Below are 20487 nucleotides of genomic sequence, written 5' to 3' on the forward strand. Positions count from 1 at the left end.
TACAACACTACATCTTCAGGATGGCGTCCTTGTAGACAGTCTTATGCAGAAAGTTGAAACAAAGTTGCAAGGGTGACATTCCAGCACCCCAGCCTTGCCTGGTTCCCATGGCTTGCTTCAGAGATGGGCAGCAAATGTCCAACCTGTGGTTTAAAAGTTCTGTCTTGGTATCAAGCCCCCACATCCCTACCCCCCCTTCGTCCTTCAGGGGTTGTTGCTTGTTATGGGTGTTTTATGGCTTTTCAGGGTGCCTTGTATTTGTTAAATACTCTTGCATATGTCATACAGCACTGATAACAGCTCAGCACAAATGAACAATGGCCACAGAACTTTGGAGACGTATCCTCCCAGCAGGGAATGGAGACAAGAACTTTGTAGCAAAAGCCAGCAGGGTTAGCATTTCAAAGGATACATGTGTTCACAGCTAGCAAGGTACAGGCCATTACATCTGGTTAGCTTGTAAAGGAAGGCTGTGGGAAAATATGCGTTAAAGTGTCTGTAATCTCCAGCATACACAAGTTAGTCCAGTATGTCCAGGTTATCCATCTCACAACAATATAGTGAAATTTTCTGCATAAGCTTTCCTCAGATCACTAGTAATATAAACCCCCAAATACCTAAGTCTGTGTGCCACTTTCCTCAGAGGAAATGGGGAAAACCAATCCTCATAATCATACCCACAAATAGGCAAGGCCTCAGATTTTTCTAAATTTAATTCAAAGCCCGACAGCCCCCCATGGATATTCACCAATTGTTGAACCCTCTGAAAGGACTGTTTAGGTTGAGTCAGCAGCATTAAAACATCGTAAGCAAATGCCAAACAACGGACCTCATCCCGTCCCACTGGGAGACCCAGAATGGAGCCATCCTCCTATATCTGCTGCAATAAGGGTTCCAATAACAATATGAATAGTAAAAGCGAAAGGGGGCACCCCTGATGGGTACCCCTCTCCACCTGAAAACTCAGACAACACTCCATTCACCAACACCACCGCATTTAGATTGGTATAAAGTATCCGCATCATGTCTAGAAAGGGGCTCCCCCCAGACCATACCGACCCAGGTCAGCAAATAGATAATCCCAGGCCACACAATCAAAAGCTTTACGGGTGTCCAGGCTAATCAAAAGGGCCGGAAGAGAATGAGTAACACTATGTCCCAATGCCGCCATCATCTTTCGCTCATTCCACACCGCTTGACTCCCACGAACAAAGCCAACCTGATCCTGATGAATTACCTCAGGTAACAATGTAGACAGACGGGAGGCCAAAATTTTTGCCATCACCTTTAATTCATAATTAATTAATGAGATTGGCCTATAAGAGTCTACCGAAGCCGGATCCTTATCAGGCTTGGGATCAACACTATGTGAGCCCAATTAGCATGAGCTGGAAAAGTCCCGTCAGAAACCACCCTAGCAAAATAATCTTCTAAAGGTTTAACAATATGATTTTGCAAGATTTTATAAAAATCAGAGGAAAGATCGTCCGGTCCTGGAGCTTTTGATAAAGGGGACTCCTTAATCACTTGTCAGATCTCCTGAGAAGTAATGGGTTCATAAAGAAACTGGCTACTCTCCTCTGAAAAAAGTTGTAAGTGAAGCGACAGCAGATAAGAGTCTAAGGCAGTGGTTCTTAACCTTGTTGGAGGTACTGAACCCCACTAGTTTCATATGCGTGTTCACCGAACCCTTCTTTATTGGAAAAATAAAATATGATTTTTACAAATTCAAAACATAGGTATACAGTAAGGGAGAAAATAATATCAATTTTGAAAACAAAAAAGTTCTCCTATATTTCGAATAATATGAAATTTACTGCAAATCAATGTGACTTCTGCTGTTGCCTCTCAGAGACCAGTTCGGAAATGCGCGGCTTTACCTTGGCAAGTGCCACTCTCATGTCATTTTCGCAACAAAGTCTGTTCCTTTTCTTCGTTTTTATGTCCAGCATCCTCGAAAAGGATTGCTCGCAAAGATATGTTGTAACAAACGGTATGAAAATTTCCAGAGCTTTCTTAGCAATAACAGGGTACGTTACTAATTGTTGACACCAAAACGTTGAGAGCGTTGTTGTTCTGAAGAGTTGCTGTTGAACCTGGCTCTGCTGAATTTCAATGATTTCATCGAGGTATTCATCATTGACATCTGTTGTCTCAACACTAAACGTGAACGGCTGTCTCACCCATGCTGGATATGACTCTCTTGTAGGGAAGTATCCGTCTAGAGACTTTGCAAGCTCATCTAAGTGCATGGCAATAGTTTGCTTCAGTTCCGTGGGTACAGAAATGTCTCCGATTCCAGATACATCTTCGATCTTACTTACACAGTTGTCTAGCAGGGGAAAGTTTGCGAAGTTATCGTTTTCTGTTCGTCATTTCCATAATGGTAGCTTTTTTTGAAAAGCTTTCAGGTTTTCTTCCGCTTCGATGATGTTGACTCCACCACCCTGCATCTGCTTATTGAGATGATTGAGAGTTGCAAAGATATCAACCATGTACGCTAAAATGAGAATGAACTCAGAATTTTTGAAGCAATCTGCCTGACAATGTTGCTGCTCTTGCAAAAACAGAGCTAATTCCACACGCATGTCAAAAACACGATTCAGCACCTGTCCCCGGGATAACCACCGAACATTAGAATTGTACAGAAATACCTCAAATTCAGATCCCATTTCTTTACACAGCTTCTTGAAGATGCGGTGCTTCAGAGCATTATTTCGCATATAGTTCACGCATTCCACAACAATTTTTAAAACTTCTGCCAGTTTTGGAGGCAATGTTTTTGTTGCTAACACATGCCTGTGCAGAATGCAATGCGTAACAATGATGTGTGGTGCATCGGCATTCACTAGCGCACCAAAACCGGACTTTCTTCCGAGCATGGCTGGAGCTCCGTCCAAACAAACTGCAGAAACCATATCCCACGAAAGAGTGTTGTCTTTGAAGAAGTCATCCACAAGTTTCTTCACATCAGTTGCTTTAGTTGTTGTTGTAAGAGGCTTACAAAATAAAAAATCTTCCTTTATCACGTCGTCTTTCACATAGCGCACGAATACTGCAAGCTGGCTTAGATTGGAAACGTCTGTGGTCTCGTCGAGTTGAAGGCTGAATTTTGCTGGGCTTGAAATCAGATCTGCAACTACTTGAGCCAAGATGTCTTTGCTCATGTCCTCTATTCTGTTGCTGATGATGTCATTTGAAAGAGGAATTTCAGATAACGGAACTTCAGCCGCTTTTCCCAGCATGATATTCGCCATCTTCAACACAGCTGGTTTTATGAGTGTTTCACCTATGGTGTGTGGTTTGCTCTGCTTTGCTATCAGATAAGCAACTTCGTACGATGTTGTGAGGATCGGTTTGTTGATGGGTACAAAGCCGAGAACAGGCAGACTAGCCTTTTCATCGAATCTTGCTCTCTTCACCTTGAATTCAGCGAGCGTTGTGTTCTTGTATTTTCCATCTCCATGCAGCTTAAGGAAGTGTTCTCTTAGTTTTGCCGGAGCTAGACTAGAATTACTCAACTTGGCATTGCAAATCATACAATTAGGACGCTGACTCCCATCACATTCCGTTATACTTGTGAATCCATATTGTACATATTTGTCTGACCACTTTCGTATTTTGCTCGACATAGTTAGTCAGGGATTAAAATATTAAGATAGGTATCACATGACGTACCATCACAACAGTTACAATTCGACTACTGTGCGCATCAAATCCCCTGCAGCACAGATAGGCCAAGCGATGTTGCGTGATCACCTGCAGCCAATTATGGACAAGCGGGGCATATCATCACGAATCATAAGAGCTTCGGTCACGTTCAATCATCTATCAGTTAAATCACAAATTTTGATCAGGAATTGATTGATGTATATAAGGCGTTAGTTACAGATTGATAGATCAAGAAACCGAATACCGTATTTTCGCGGATATAACGCGCGCGTTATACGTGATTTTACGTACCGCGCATACCCCTCGCGCGTTATATGCCTGAGCGCGGTATACAAAAGTTTTTAAACATAGTTCCCACCCCGCCCGACGCCCGATTCACCCCCCCAGCAGGACCGCTCGCACCCCCACCCCGAACGACCGCTCGCACGCGCTCCCACCCGCACCCGCATCCACGATCGGAGCAAGAGGGAGCCCAAGCCCTCTTGCCCGGCCGACTCCCCGACGTCCGATACATCCCCCCCCCGGCAGGACCACTCGCACCCTCACCCCGAAGGACCGCCGACTCCCCAACAATATCGGGCCAGGAGGGAGCCCAAATCCTCCTGGCCACGGCGACCCCCTAACCCCACCCCGCACTACATTACGGGCAGGAGGGATCCCAGGCCCTCCTGCCCTCGACGCAAACCTCCCTCCCTCCACCGACCGCCCCCCCCCCCAAGAACCTCCGCCCGTCCCCCAGCCGACCCGCGACCCCCCTGGCCGACCCCCACGACACCCCCACCCGCCTTCCCCGTACCTTTGTGTAGTTGGGCCAGAAGGGAGCCCAAACCCTCCTGGCCACGGCGACCCCCTAACCCCACCCCGCACTACATTACGGGCAGGAGGGATCCCAGGCCCTCCTGCCCTCGATGCAAACCCCCCTCCCCCCCAGCCGACCCGCGACCCCCCTGGCTGACCCCCATGACCCCCCCACCCCCCTTCCCCGTACCTTTGGAAGTTGGCCGGACAGACGGGAGCCAAACCCGCCTGTCCGGCAGGCAGCCAACGAAGGAATGAGGCCGGATTGGCCCATCCGTCCTAAAGCTCCGCCTACTGGTGGGGCCTAAGGCGCGTGGGCCAATCAGAATAGGCCCTGGAGCCTTAGGTCCCACCTGGGGGCGCGGCCTGAGGCACATGGGCCAAACCCGACCATGTGTCTCAGGCCGCGCCCCCAGGTGGGACCTAAGGCTCCAGGGCCTATTCTGATTGGCCCACGCGCCTTAGGCCCCACCAGTAGGCGGAGCTTTATGACGGATGGGCCAATCCGGCCTCATTCCTTCGTTGGCTGCCTGCCGGACAGGCGGGGTTGGCTCCCGTCTGTCCGGCCAACTTCCAGAGGTACGGGGAAGGGGGGTGGGGGGGTCGTGGGGGTCGGCCAGGGGGGTCGCGGGTCGGCTGGGGGGGAGGGGGGTTTGCGTCGAGGGCAGGAGGGCCTGGGATCCCTCCTGCCCGTAATGTAGTGCGGGGTGGGGTTAGGGGGTCGCCGTGGCCAGGAGGGTTTGGGCTCCCTTCTGGCCCAACTACACAAAGGTACGGGGAAGGCGGGTGGGGGTGTCGTGGGGGTCGGCCAGGGGGGTCGCGGGTCGGCTGGGGGACGGGCGGAGGTTCTTGGGGGGGGGGCGGTCGTTGGGGGGAGGGGGTTTGCGTCGAGGGCAGGAGGGCCTGGGATCCCTCCTGCCCGTAATGTAGTGCGGGGTGGGGTTAGGGGGTCGCTGTGGCCAGGAGGGTTTGGGCTCCCTCCTGGCCCGATATTGTTGGGGAGTCGGCGGTCCTTCGGGGTGAGGGTGCGAGTGGTCCTGCCGGGGGGGGGGATGTATCGTACGTCGGGGGGGGCATCAGGCTTTCAGGATGGGGACAGACCTTCAAGGGGGGACAGGACTTCAAGGGAGGACAGTGTACGGAAGTCAGGGGGGGTGAACGGAGAGTCGGGACAGCGCACGGAAAGTCAGGGCGGGCGAAAGGAGAGTCGGGCAGCATGCGCGTTATATGCCTGAGCGCGGTATAGAAAAGTTTTTGTACATATCATCGTGATTTCTGCGCGCTATACCCCTGTGCGCGTTTTACAATGGTGCGCGTTATATCCGCGAAAATACGGTACACAATCAGTCTTGATCAAAATCACTGAATAACTGACAGATGATTGAACGTGACCGAAGCGCTATATGAGTCGGAGGTGTGTTTTGACCTCCACCGAACCCGCGAGACTGACTCACCGAATCCCTGGGGTTCGGTCGAACCCAGGTTAAGAACCACTGGTCTAAGGCAATGGGATTGGACTGCCTCTTTGAGTAAAACTCACTAAAATGCCGGGAAAGATCTCTGTAAGGCGCTCCCTACTTGTTACAAAAGAACCCTGGTACAAAAGCCCTTAACAAATGTGAGGACCCTGCCAAGGATGTACTAAACGAGCCAGCAGTCTACCAGAACGGTGACCATATTTATAAAAGCGATGTCTAAAAAATTGTATGCTCATGAATCTTAACCTGATGGGCCACTCTAGCCACCTGAAGGGAATCATGATCCAGCTGGGTCCAGATACAATCCATTGACGTTTACATTCTTTAATATTCCTATGCAGATACAACAGTTCCCTGGAACGTTCTTTCTGCAACCCAGCCACATATGCAATGGTTTCCCTGCCAAGGATTGCCTTAGCAGTTTCCCACAGCAAGACCGGATTAGATGTGGAAGAAGCATTATCCAACAAAAATTGCTCCCAAAACGCTGATCCCAATACAAAAAACGAGGAAATTTCCATGCCCCAGGCCTATTACCAAATTGCATATCCTGAATCTCCACCCAAATCAATGCATGGTTGAAAGAGTGGGATTCTCTATCTCAGCTCTAGTCACGCGCGGGAGAGAAGAAGTGGTCACCAAAATGTAATCAATTCTCGAGATGGTGGGATGAGCCCGAGCCATATGAGTGAAATCCCTATCCAGTGGATGATATAATCTCCAAACATCTACTAGATCCAAAACACTACAAAACTGCGTGATACTTCTCGCAGAGCTAGCATCTCCAGGAAAAGCCCCCCCCTGACAATCCATAGCTGGGTCAAATACCATGTTAAGGTCACCCAACAGCACCAGAGATATATTGGGGAAAGTGGTACACACATCTACTAACTGTTGAAAAAAATTGAAAGCAAAGACATTCGGTTCATAAACTTTAGCCATCACCAACTCCTGTCCTTGAATATCAATATGAAGAAACAAGTATCTCCCCCCTATATCCTTGATCACCCTATGCACAGTATATGGGAGATTCTTACTGAATAAGATAGCCACCTCCGCACTATGGGTTGTGCCTAAGGAATAGTAGACTTCCTTAACCCAGCCCCTGCTTAATCTGTCATGATTTGCATCCGACAAATGTATCTCTTGGAGGCAGGCAACATTCATCCCCTGTTTCCTCAAAGAAGTTAGGTGTTGATGCCCCTGTACAGGTCATTGGTGAGGCCCCACTTGGAGTATTGTGTTCAGTTTTGGAGACCGTTTCAGTTTTGGAGACTGTTTCCTCAAAGAAGAAGGTGTTGATGCCCCTGTACAGGTCATTGGTGAGGCCCCACTTGGAGTATTGTGTTCAGTTTTGGAGACCGTATCTGGCGAAAGACGTAAGAAGACTTGAGGCGGTCCAGAGGAGGGCGACGAAAATGATAGGAGGCTTGCGCCAGAAGATGTATGAGGAGAGACTGGAAGCCCTGAATATGTATACCCTAGAGGAAAGGAGAGACAGGGGAGATATGATTCAGACGTTCAAATACTTGAAGGGTATTAACGTAGAACAAAATCTTTTCCAGAGAAAGGAAAATGGTAAAACCAGAGGACATAATTTGAGGTTGAGGGGTGGTAGATTCAGGGGCAATGTTAGGAAATTCTACTTTACGGAGAGGGTAGTGGATGCCTGGAATGCGCTCCCGAGAGAGGTGGTGGAGAGTAAAACTGTGACTGAGTTCAAAGAAGCGTGGGATGAACACAGAGGATTTAGAATCAGAAAATAATATTAAATATTGAACTAGGCCAGTTACTGGGCAGACTTGCACGGTCTGTGTCTGTGTATGGCCGTTTGGTGGAGGATGGGCAGGGGAGGACTTCAATGGCTGGGAGGGTGTAGATGGGCTGCAGTAAGTCTTAACAGAGATTTTGGCAGTTGGAACCCAAGCACAGTACCAGGTAAAGCTTTGGATTCTTGCCCAGAAATAGCTAAGAAGAAAAATTAAAAAAAAAAAAATAAAAAAAAAAAAAAATTTTCAATTGAATCAGGTTGGGCAGACTGGATGGACCATTCGGGTCTTTATCTGCCGTCATCTACTATGTTACTATGCTTGTAAAATCTTGGACCATTTAACTGGCGAGTTTATGCCTGCCACATTCCCACGAGCACACCCGCAGGGAAGAATCACCCATAGTCAGCATGGTACAGGAACAATAGCAGAAACAAATGTATCCACACAGAGGTCCACTCCCCAGCCTTCAGTGGACCCCCCCCCTCCCGAATCACAATCCCAAAAAAGAGACCCCAAGTATCCCGCCAGAACAGTAACAAAAACCCGACACTGGAGTGCTGAACCCTCTCTAACCCAACCTCCCCTCTAAAGAAAAAGGTTCCCCCTTCCCACACCTTACACTCCTCCTCCCCCTCCCCCAAGAAACCCACCAAACCTACTTCACAGATCACGTCACTATCTTCACCCTATAGTAACAAAACCTCTAACATATACCCAGCTTACTAGCAATGATACCCTGACCTCCAAACATACAGCCAACCATACATCTCAAACAGAAAACAAGGTATACACACATCCAGTCAGCACCACCCCAAAGACCAACCGCCCCACCAAACACCACCACTCAACCTCACAGAGAACACACCATACCACCAGGCCCCTCCAGGGTCAAAGCCCTAAGGGGTCGCATCAGAGTCCACCGTGGTACCCTGCTGCCTCCCACTCTCTGCAGGGGGGAACCACGATGATTCCCAAAGTGTTCACAAAGGACAACGCAGTGGCCGGAGAGTCAAAAGTCTGTGTGCGGCCCTCCTTCTGGGTTCTCAAGTTGGCTGGGTAAAGTAATGCAAACTCCACCTTGTGAGCAAACAAGGCCGAGCATTTTGGAGCAAATTCCCTGTGGCCCACTGCCATTGCTGTAGAATAATCCTGGAAACAAATAATAGTCTTATTGTTATGCTGCAATCCCTTGAAAAATATCTGTCTTATGAGTGAAGTTCAAAATTTTAAATATGACCACATGGAGATGGGAGCCCTCAGGACCCCAAGGCCCTAAACGATGTGCTCTCTCCACTCTAAATTTGCCCATGTGGGAATCCAAGGAAAGTGACTGGGAGATTCAAGTTTCCAAAAAAGCTGATAGATTTGCATCCACGATCCTCTCTGGAAGCCCCACCAGCTGCAGATTATTCCTTCGGGCCCTGATCTCAAGATCATCCACCTTTTGAGTCAGGGTTGCCAATTGTTTTTCCATTCGAGAGTTTCCCACCTCCATTGGCTGTACACAATTCTCCAGAGCACTAACCCTATGTTGAGTGTCATCCAACTCAAGCCCCATGCTGTCTAGGTATTCATGAGCCGCGTTTATTTTATCTTTCTTGAGATAAGGAGACAAAAATTGAAAGCAATACTCCAGTTGAGGTCCAACCATAGAGCAATACAGGGGCATTATAACATTCTTAGTCTTGTTAACCATCCCTTTTTTAATAATTCTTAGAATCCTATTTGCTTTTTTGGCTGCCACCGCACATAAGAACATAAGAATTGCCACTGCTGGGTCAGACCAGAGGTCCATTGTGCCCAGCAGTCCGCTCCTGCGGTGGCCCCCAGGTCAAAGACCAGCGCCCTAACCGAGACCAGCCCTACATTGGGCGGAAGGTTTCATCGTATTGTCTACGATGACACCCAGATCCTTTTCTTGGACGCTAATCCCCAAGGTGGACCCTAGCATCTGGTAACTATGATTCAGGTTATTCTTCCCAATGTGCATCACTTTGCATTTGCCACATTAAATTTCATCTGCCATTTGGACGCCCAGTCTTCCAATTTCCTAAGGTCCACCTGCAATTTTTCACAATCCGCATGCATTTTAACAACTTTGAACAGTTTAGTGTCGTCTGCAAATTTAATCACCTCACTCGTTGTTCCAATTTCCCGATCATTTATAAATAAGTTAAATAGTACTGGTCCCAGTACAGACCCCTGTGGCACTCCACTGTTTACTCTCCTCCATTGAGAAAAATGACCATTTAACCCTACCCTCTGTTTTCTATCCGATAACCAATTCCTTATTCACAACTAAACTTTGCCACCTATCCCCTATCCTTGGTTATCCAATGGTCCCACAGATTCCATCACAGGTTTTCTGCTTCTGATATACCTAAAAAAATTGCTATGAGTTTTTGCCTCTTTTGCATGTTTCTCTTCATATTCTTTTTTAGCTGTCGTCATCAATGGTTTGCATCTAACTTGCCAGTGCTTGTGTTTCTATTTTCTTCATTTGGATCTTTTTTCCATTCTTTAAAGGATGTTTTTTTGGCTCTGATAGCCTCTTTCACTTCACCTTTTAAGCACGCCGGCTCTCATTTCCTCTTCTTTCCACCTTTGCTAATACATGGAGTACATCTGGTCTGGGCTTCCATGACGGTATCGACCTCCCTAGTTCACAATGCCAGCACAACCGGACCTGATAACACTACATTCAGGTACAAGACTTCATCCAAATCTTATTTCATTAGCTCTCACAGCATGGCACTTGAACGGAGGCTGTTTGCCTCTCTAGATCTGACTCCTGAAGTTGAAGCAGTTCTTCTACAATCACGGAAGCCGTCAACACGGAAAGCCTAAGCTTTCAAATTGAATTACTTTTCAGATTGGTGTAGTTCTCATTCTCATGACCTATTTGTTTCAACGGTACCCATACTTCTACAATACCTTTTATACCTTTCTGAGCATGGACTCTCATCATTTTCTTCAGTGCGAGGCCATCTTAGTGCCATTTCTGGTTCCTATGAACCCGTTTCTGGTTGTCCCATCTCCCAGCATCAGCTTGTATCCAGATTTCTCAAGGGACTGTTACATATTAATCCTCCCTTGCTAAAACTTCTTCTAACTTGGTTTTGGACTCCCTCACTCGTCAGCCTTTCATGCTTATTGATGAAATCAACCTCAAATTTCTTACTTGGAAAATCTTGTTCCTGATAGTGCACCAGTGCTTGAAGCTCCCCAATATGTCTCGCTGAAGTGAGGGCTATCACCTTTCTCTCCAATTCCAGCTAGGAAGTGTCATTTTAAGGACTCATCCAAAATCTTCCTTCCTAAGGTTTCAGCTTTTCATATCAGTCAACCAATTATTCTGCCGCCTTACTCTCCTTTGTCAGATACAATTTCTGAGACTTCTTCGCTTCATACCTTAGACTGTGGAAGAGCTCTCAAAGCCTTTCTACACAGAACAAAGAGACCAGATTGTCCATCGCAACTCTTCTTTTCTTTTTCTCCAAGTAATCCAGGGCAACTGGTTTCCAAACGAACTATATCAAACTGGTTAGCCAATTGCATTTCTTATTGCTATAATACTACCTCTAAGATTTCTACTCCTACTTTCATACAGCATTATTTTATTGACCAATTGTTTCAAACTGAAAGATTGCCTACTGTGTTTATAAACGCCTCTTCTGTTTAAAAGCTTCAACCTGCCGCCTCCTCCATTTGTATCAGGTTGTTCTTTCTATCACCACTGTTGCAACCCTCAACTTGGGAATCTCTGTGTGTGGTTGTTATCTATCCTTGTCCATAGAGAAAGCTAATGTTGCACACCTGTAACAGATGTTGTCCTTGGACAGCAGGAGACAACAACCATACAATCCTGCCCTAACAATCCCTTGGTTGAAGCTAACTTTCAATTTGCAAATGTTAACTGACAAGACTAGAACATTCGAACAGACTCCTTTGGGCGTGAACCTATTGCGCATGCTCAGAAGCCTTTCTAAAGGCTAATCTGAGCTTGTTGACAAGGGTCGCTCAGTGCCATCAGCTGTGTCATCGCCTATATGTGTGGCTGTTGTATCCTGCTGTCCAGAGAGAACACCTGTTCTCTTCCTCTGTACTCCCTACTCGCTCCTCCTGTTGATGTTGGGGTGTAGTTTACGCCCTTTACCATTACACCACTCAGCAGTTGCATAAGAGGAACACAGTGTACTTATAGCTTTCCTAAGATGTACTGATCTCATCCTGTCTCTCCTCGTATCTTTTTATGCTCCCCATTTTTTCCCTTCTGTTCTCATCTTCCTCATTTTCTTTATTCCTCTCCCCCTTTTTTTTTTTTTTCTTCCAATTTACAGAGATATAAAGACTCTTAATATATTTCTCACAAAAGCAAATCTGATTAAATTGGGAGACTATGGTCTGGCAAAGCAGCTGAACTCTGAGTATTCCATGGCTGAGACGGTGAGTTTGCACTCAAGATGGTCTTTTGGATTGGGGTGGTTGGAGTGGGCCAGAGTGGCAAGCTTAAGTTTGTTGTTGTTTCCTATAATGTTCAATCTCTTGGCTTTCTGCAGCCATTATAATGGTTTGAGTTGGTGTTTTTCAGTGTGTTGGGACCCTATATTACATGTCACCAGAGCTCTGTCAGGGTGTGAAATACAGCTTCAAGTCGGACATCTGGGCTGTGGGCTGTGTTCTCTTTGAGCTGCTGACATTGACACGTACTTTTGATGCCACGGTAAGAAGAATTTCAAATGTAGTAACATAGTAAGCAATAGCTCAACAGTCTCATACATTGACTTAGACCACATTGAGGGGTCCTTTTACTAAGGCGGCCATAGAATATAATGGGTGCATTAGCATTAGTAAAAGGACCCCTCAATGTGGTCTAAAATACTTGATCCTGGTGACGGCACTAGACATAATTTGAAATTTCAAACATCTTGTAAATCTGCATTGGTGATTTACTGCTTAATTTGTCCCTGTAAGAAAATCGACATAGGGCAAACTTCAAGGAAACTCAAAATTCAACTTATGGAACATGAAAGCAGTTTAAAGTTCAGTAAAATAAATGCTCCATTGGTAAACCACTGTACCCATTTCTCTCATTCCTTTGAAGAATTCAGAGCAGTAGTCATTGATACAATAATACCTGGCTTAAGAAGATACCTAGCTCAGCGAGAACAGCATTGGATTTTTAAATTCCATCAAACCTGCGGGTTTAAATGCTCGTATAGAATGTCAACATTTTTTTCCTAATCTGCAGTTCAGAACTTAATCTTAGTAGATTATCTGGTTTTTAAAAGTATGTTTATGCTATACATTACTTGGTTAATAAAGTTACATCGGCCTTAAGGGGAACCAATTGACACTGTCCATATGGACTAAAGGGATTGGTGACTGAACTTATTTGACGAATCAGACCGTAGTATAAGGAGGATATACAACGTAAAGCACAACTCTGAGTATAAATATGTAATTGTTGTGTTTGGAGAAGCTTGAGAGATTTAAATAAGAATGAATTGAAGTGCCCGAGGATCATTTGAGAGGTGGCAAGAAGAGCCGCGAAATGCTGACAGCATTGGAGTATTTTCAGAAATTTTGGGAATGATCGAATTTGAAGGACTTATTGAAAAAACCTGCAAGTAATATAAGAAAAATGTAGAGAAATCTTTTGCAAATACTAAGTGGAACTGCTTTGTGAAACTAGTATTCGTGTCACTTTTCAAAGAAAATAGTTGTGAGGACTTTTTGATCACTATTTTTGTTTAAGCAGCAGAAGGGAGGTTTTTATGCCAGTGAAATTTCTCTGTATGACTCCCATGTACAATCTGAAGCTTTTCTACCCCCTGGTTTGCTTTAATGAAAGAATATGGTCCAGAATAGATGTTTAAAGAAGTAGCTTTGAGCTATAGGTAAGCCTTATTTCAAGGGGCTTCCTATTTGGTTTTTTTTTTTATATTTTGAGAATTTGATATTTGTTTTTTTGATGCTTAAACTCCTGGAGTTGTCATTGAAGCCCTTTTCAGCACATTCTAATCTGTTTTGCCGTACACAGGACACAGTCTGTAGAAATCTGCCCAGCACTGGCCTTAGTTCCTCACAGCGGGAGTTGCCATCTAAGCACCACTCAACACAATGAACGTGTATACACTCATTTAAGTTTTGGTTTTATACCATTCTCTTTCTAGTTAGGAATCCTCTGTGTTTATCAACACAAGGACCCCACTTTAAAATTGTTGAACATTCTTGGATTATATCACATTTTCCAAATGAAAGAATTGGGAGAAAGAAGCCTCAGAACCCATTTCTAGGCTAGGATAAAACAATGAAACAGGCGGCACAATGCGCAGCGGCCTCAAAAAAGGTGAACAAAATGTTGGGCATTATCAAAAAAGGTATCACTACCAGAACCAAGGAGGTTATCCTCCTGCTGTATAGGGCGATGGTACGACCGCATCTGGAGTACTGCGTTCAGTACAGGTCGCCGTACCTTAAGAAGGACATGGCGATACTCGAGATGGTCCAGAGAAGAGCAACAAAAATGATAAAGGGCATGGAAAACCTTCCATATGCTGAGAGGCTGGAGAAGCTGGGGCTCTTTTCCCTGGAAAAGCGGAGACATAGAGGGGACATGATAGAACTTACAAGATCATGAAGGGTATAGAGAAGGTAGAGAGGGACAGATTCTTCAGACTGGCGGGGGCAACAAAAACAAGAGGGCACTCAAAAAAATTGAAGGGAGGCAGATTCAGAACAAATGCTAGGAAGTTCTTCTTCACTCAGAGGGTGGTGGACACCTGGAATGCGCTTCCAGAGGAGGTGGTAGAGCAGAGTATGATTTTGGGATTCAAAATGGGATTGGACGAGTTCCTGAAGGAAAAGGGGATTGAGGGGTACAATTAGAGGGTTACTATACAGTACAGAATGCTTTAGAGTAATAGATCACTTACAGGTCATTGACCTAGGGGCCGCCGCGGGAGCGGACTGCTGGGCATGATGGACCTATGGTCTGACTCGGCAGAGGCGATGCTTATGTTCTTATGTAGGCATCCAAGCACCCTTCTAGCTATCGCTGTCACCTTTTCAACCTGTTTGGCCACCTTAAGATCATTACATACAATCACACCCAAGTCCCGCTCTTCTGTCGTGCACATAAGTTCTTCACCCCCTAAACTCGGGTTTTTGCAGCCCAAATGCATGACCTTGCATTTCTGAGCATAAAATCCTCAAGCTTCATTCTGTTACATCTACTCAGGAGTCTGTACGTATGATGATCTGCAAGTCTTGCAAACTGGACTTGCAGAAGTGTGAATACTTACAGTTTTGAGCACTTCCCACATACAGGCAGGCATAGTGTCCCCTTCCAGTTTTTCTTCTGCAAGCAAACTGTGCATAGGTGTTCTGATTTGCTCTGTTTAGTGTTCCTTTTCTTTTCGGCCTTGTTTTTCTGAGGCTTTGGTGTCCTGAGACCCCATTCTTGGGATCCGTTGCCTGAGAAAGGACGCAGGTTCCGCTGACCTGTACTGCAGCTCTGCAGGACAAGCCTTCGGGTGGACCAGGGGAGCCAGACTGCTGTGAGACGTCTGGGCTCAGGGTCCGTTCCTCTGGGAGCCAACTCGCCTTCTGAGTTTCTCAGTGGCTTGGCCACAGACTATGGGCACCCTGTGTAAGAACCCTTGGGGTTTGCCCATCCTCATCACACTGCAAGGTTCCGTGGGGGTGGTGATCTCGGTCGTGGTTGGTCCAACTGGCAGTCCGAAGATTTCTTGGTTTGGAGTTTGGAAGCATCTGAGGCAGAAGTCCTCCTTCTTTCCAGCTGCAATGAAATAGCTGACAGGCAGACATCTCCTCAGAACTGTGAATACAGCCCCATTATTTCCTATGAGAAAATTGGGGTGGGTCTGAAAATCTTAAAATTGAGGGTTTCTATTGTTAGGGTTTAGGTCTCCCACCTACAAAACTCCCTTTTATCTGGTTTTGAATTTTCATTTAAGTTGCAAGATTTCGTTGATGGCTCATCCAGATGTATCAAGATTCCTGAGAGGTGTGCTCTGGCTCAGGCCCCCTGTGCAACATCCTTTCCTTTCATGCTTCCCTTTTGGATCTCACGGTCAAGATTGTGTTTCTTCTGGGGCTATTTCGATCTGGCATATCTCGGAGATGCAAGCTCTCTCCTGTAGGGAGCCCGTCCTTAGAATTACAGAAGCGGATGTAACTCTCCAGGCTGTTCCTTCCTTTTTTCAAAGGTTGTGTCTGATTTCCATGTCAACTAGGAGGTTTGTCTGCCTGCTTTTCAATCTACAGGCTCAGACCAGTAGGATACAATTTTTAGAAAGCTAGCCATGAGGAGAGTTAGGAATGCTAGGAATTATTAAAAATGGGATGGTTAACAATGTTATAATGCCCCTGCATCGCTCATGGTGCAACCTCATCTGGAATATTGCGTTCAATTCTGGTCTCCTTATCTCAAGAAAGATATAGTAGCACTAGAAAACGTTCAAAGAAGAGCGACCAAGATGGTAAAGGGGATGGAACTCCTTTTGTATGAGAAAAGACTAAAAAAGTTAGGACTCTTCAGCTTGGAATAGAGACAGCTGAGGGTAGATATGATTGAATTGTACAAAATCTTGAGTGGAGTAGAACTTGGTACAAGTGGATCGATTTTTCACTCCATCAAAAACTACAAAGACTAGGGGACACTCATTGAAGTTACAGGGAAATACTTTTAAACCGAATAGGAAGAAATATTTTTTCACTCAAATAGTAAAGTTCTGGAACGCGTTGCCAGAGGTTGTGGTAAGAGTGGATAGTGTGGCTGGTTTTAAGAAAGGTTTGGACAAATTCCTGGAGGAAAAGTCCATAGTCTGTTATTGAGAAAGGCATGGGGGAAGCTGCTAGTTTGCCCTTTGGTTCCAGCCTGGGATTTCGATCTAGTCTTTTCGGTGTGGATTCATCCTCTTTTTGAGTCTGAGTTCCTGCATGCTGAAAGACCTTACTTTGAAGGCGGTGTTAAAATGTTTTCCTTTTTTTTTTTTTGTATAATATATTTTATTGATTTTCAAGAAATACAGAACATAATACAGAACAACACAGTGTAGAAGCCAAACAAGTGAGTCCCAAAATTCTGTCGCATTTCACCATGATATTCTGCATCCCCCCTTCCCAGATATACGAAAACTGCAAGTAACAAACCATAAACCCCATTCCAGTGTGTTAGAAACAGAAAAAAAAATCAAACATTCAACAAATAGCTAGGAACTCTGGGTGTTAGAGTAGACCAAAAGGGTTCCCAGCGAGAACAAAACACTCGACCCAGCAGCGTAGCCAATGAAGGAAATTGGAGGCACTCCATTGAAGCTAGTTCCAACATCAGGGTACGTCAATGAGCTAGAGTGGGGGAACTGGAAGATATCCAGCAATGAAGTATCGCTTTCTTTCCCATCAAAATGGCTCATTCCAAAAAGCTCCAAAAACCCCTCGGGGAGGTTCTCGGTATGGAAAAATGCTTTCTTTTTAAAGATGCTTTTGACTGCTAGTTCTATATAGTTAGGACATACTTTTTAATTCCAACTTCTGATCTTTTTTTTTTTTTTTAACCCTCCCTTTTGTTATTTCCCTTACTCGTCTTATTTACTTTCATAAATTGTATTTCTACCCCCACTTCCCTCTCAGTCCTGTCTACGATACGTGATATGTTTATGATATTTCTATTGTCTCTCTGAATATCGTGATCTACTTTATTCTAGATTTGTTCATCGCTTTGTATTAAGATTAAGCGATTCATCAAAATTTTTTTAAAAATTTATTTATAAAATTTCAAATTATTTTCCAAGCATAACGTCTTGTACAGAAAGTATGATCAAGAAATAATATAAATTTAAATTAACTTTCAATCCTGAAAGATAAATCAAACATAAGAAAAGCATATAGCTATTTTAAACTTGATCCACTTGAGGACTTTAGAAAGAATAATTATTACATAACATGAATCATATAAAAAAGAAAGTATAACTGCTGCTGACAAAGAGCTAACTATTTACTAGGGTGCAGATGTTCCTTCATTCTCTAGATGTTTTAGGGAGATAAAACTAGTTAGATGAGACGGGTCTACAAAAACATATTTTAGGGAACAGTATCTAATGACACACTTGCAAGGGTATTTCAGAAAGAAAAGACCCCCCAGTTGAATCACCCCAGGCTTCAACAATAAAAACTCCTGTCTTCTCTTCTGAGTCTCTCTTGAGACGTTAGGGAAAATCTGTATACGAAGCCCCAGGAAGTCCTTGGCCCTATTTTTAAAGAAAAGTTGAAGGATCCATTCCTTTCTGGAGCTAATGCTACAGTCAATAAGAGAGTGGCTGGAGGGCGGCAGTCTAGGTCAGCTGAGCGGACTGCTCCTGTGGGTTTGCTCAAGAAATTAGATTCTTCCTATTTATTAGATTCTTCCTATTTCATTCTTATTTCCTACCTGGAAAATGCCGAAGAGGAGAGAAAGAAATGCTGCTAATGCCTCTCGACGCTCCAGGACTACCCTCTTCGGTAACATAGTGGAACTCATGAGGCGCATGCAAGGCATGCCAACACGTCAGAGACTCCTCTGCCAGAGACGCTGCAAAGAAGCGGAACGCAGCAGTTCTCCTTGGGGCTTGAAACTACTCTCAGTCCTGACATGAGAGCACCGCCCCCACATCCCCAGACTACCAGTTCCCCACGGATGGAGGAGCTTCCGGGAGTCGGAACACAACCCCCTCCAGAGGCTGTGGAGATCGTTATGGGGAATGGGGATTCAGGTTCTCAGTCTTTACAACGGAACCTAAATATGGACTAGGAGGATTCGACAACATCAGGAGATTGATTTGCCCAGCCAGAACAGCGACAGGAAGACTTGCCAGTGGGTGAGCAAAAATCTTTACATTTACAATTTCCCCAATTTCAAAAGCCCCATGAAGTAACTTTGGACGCCCTGTGGGACCTGATAGCTAATATACCTAAAACTATTGCTCCTCAATTTCAACAAATAGAAGGATGATTAAAAGAGCATGATAAAGGTATTTCTGACTTAAAGAAAATGACTGGCGATTTTAAATTGTTAGTAGAAAAACAACAAGAAACAAAGTCTTCAAAATTAATACAAGAGACACTAATTAAGGATAACATGAACTTAAGAAGAAAACTTGAATCACTTGAAAATGTTTCTAGAAGTAATAACCTTAGATTGATTAATTTCCCTAGGATTGTTACAACAACCCCTAAGGAAATGTTGAAACGTTACTTAATGGAAATATTGGAGGCCAACTGCGACTCTAAAATCTGAATATTTTGTTCCAAATTAGAAAATTCAATTTTTAACATTTTCCGAACATGTACCAAAAATGAAATTATTTGCCTTCTCATCGCTTTTTTTAAGAAACTCCAACATATGATTCTGTCATTGCCTTCATTTAATCTAATTATAGCTGGCGACTTCAATGCTGTCATGGATTCATTGTTAGATAAGCAACCTAGTAAACAACTTAAGTCTCTAGGTTTAGATAACTTGGTGAGGTCGTATAGTTTAAAAGATATCTGGAGGTTGTTTCATTTTAATGCTCGGGAATTTTCTTTCTGTTCCCAAGTTCACCAGTCATTTTCAAGAATTGATTATATTTTTGTTACAGATAATTTAACACACCAGGTTATAAAAGCTAGCATAGATCCAATCCTTCTGACGGATCATGCAGGCATTTGGATCGAATGTCAGTTCAATGAAACAGACTTTACTAGACATAGAAACATAGAAGATGACGGCAGATAAAGGCCATAGCCCATCAGGTCTGCCCACTCTACTGACCCACCCCCAAGTCTTCTATCCTAGGGATCCCACTCCTGGTGACAGGTTCCCTTGGCTTAACCATCTAAGGGATCCCACATGGGCATCCCATTTGCTCTTAAATTCTTGCACGCTGTTTGCCTCAATCACCTGCACTGGGAGCTCGTTCCAAGGATAAGAACATAAGAAGTTGCCTCCACTGGGTCAGACCAAGGTCCATCTTGCCCAGCGGTCCACTCCCGCGGCGGCCCATCAGGTCCGTGACCTGTGAAGTGGTTTCTGACCACTTCTAGAACCTACCTCAAGTTCTATCTGTACCCCTCTATCCCTTTATCCTCCAGGAACCTATCCAGACCCTCCTTGAACCCCTGTACAGAGTTCCGGATCAACCACTCTCTCGATGAAAAAATATTTCCTGGTGTCGCCATGAAATTTCCCGCCCATGAGTTTGAGCGGATGCCCTCTTGTGGCTGAGGGTTCTTTGAGAAAGAGAATCTCTTCTTCCATCTCGATACGGCTGGTAAACTTAAACATCTCGATCATGTCTCCTCTCTCCCTACGTTCCTCGAGTGAGTACAGCCGCAAATTTTTCAGCCTTTCCTCGTACAATAGATCCTTGAGCCCCGAGACCATCCTGGTGGTCATCCGTTGCACTGACTCTACTCTCAGCACATCTTTTCGGTAGTGTGGCCTCCAGAATTGCACACAGTATTCCAAATGAGGTCTCACCTTGGTTCTGTATAATGGCATTATGACTTCAGGCTTCCGGCTGACAAAACTCCTGCGGATGCAACCTAACAACTGTCTTGCCTTAGATGAAGCCTTCTCCACATGATCAGCAGTTTTCATGTCTGCACTGATGATCACTCCCAAGTCTCGTTCTGTTGAAATTCTAGCTAAGGTCTCACCATTCAAGGTGTAAGTTCTGCACGGATTTCTGCTGCTGAGGTGCATGATCTTGCATTTCTTA

At 44.9% G+C, this 20487-nt stretch overlaps 1 protein-coding gene across 3 annotated transcripts in view; it reads left to right on the forward strand.

The window, feature by feature from the left end:
• Window positions 1-20487, forward strand: part of NEK9 (NIMA related kinase 9) — a 335370-nt gene that overhangs the window by 120412 nt on the left and 194471 nt on the right. For all 3 annotated transcript variants that reach the window (XM_033951413.1, XM_033951412.1, XM_033951411.1), the window contains exons 5-6: window positions 12061-12166; window positions 12312-12443. In XM_033951413.1, coding sequence (XP_033807304.1) covers window positions 12061-12166; window positions 12312-12443 — 238 coding nt within the window. The remainder of the gene's footprint in view (window positions 1-12060; window positions 12167-12311; window positions 12444-20487) is intronic.

This window comes from Geotrypetes seraphini, chromosome 7 (genome assembly GCF_902459505.1).
Source record: "Geotrypetes seraphini chromosome 7, aGeoSer1.1, whole genome shotgun sequence".
Lineage (NCBI taxonomy): Eukaryota > Metazoa > Chordata > Amphibia > Gymnophiona > Dermophiidae > Geotrypetes > Geotrypetes seraphini.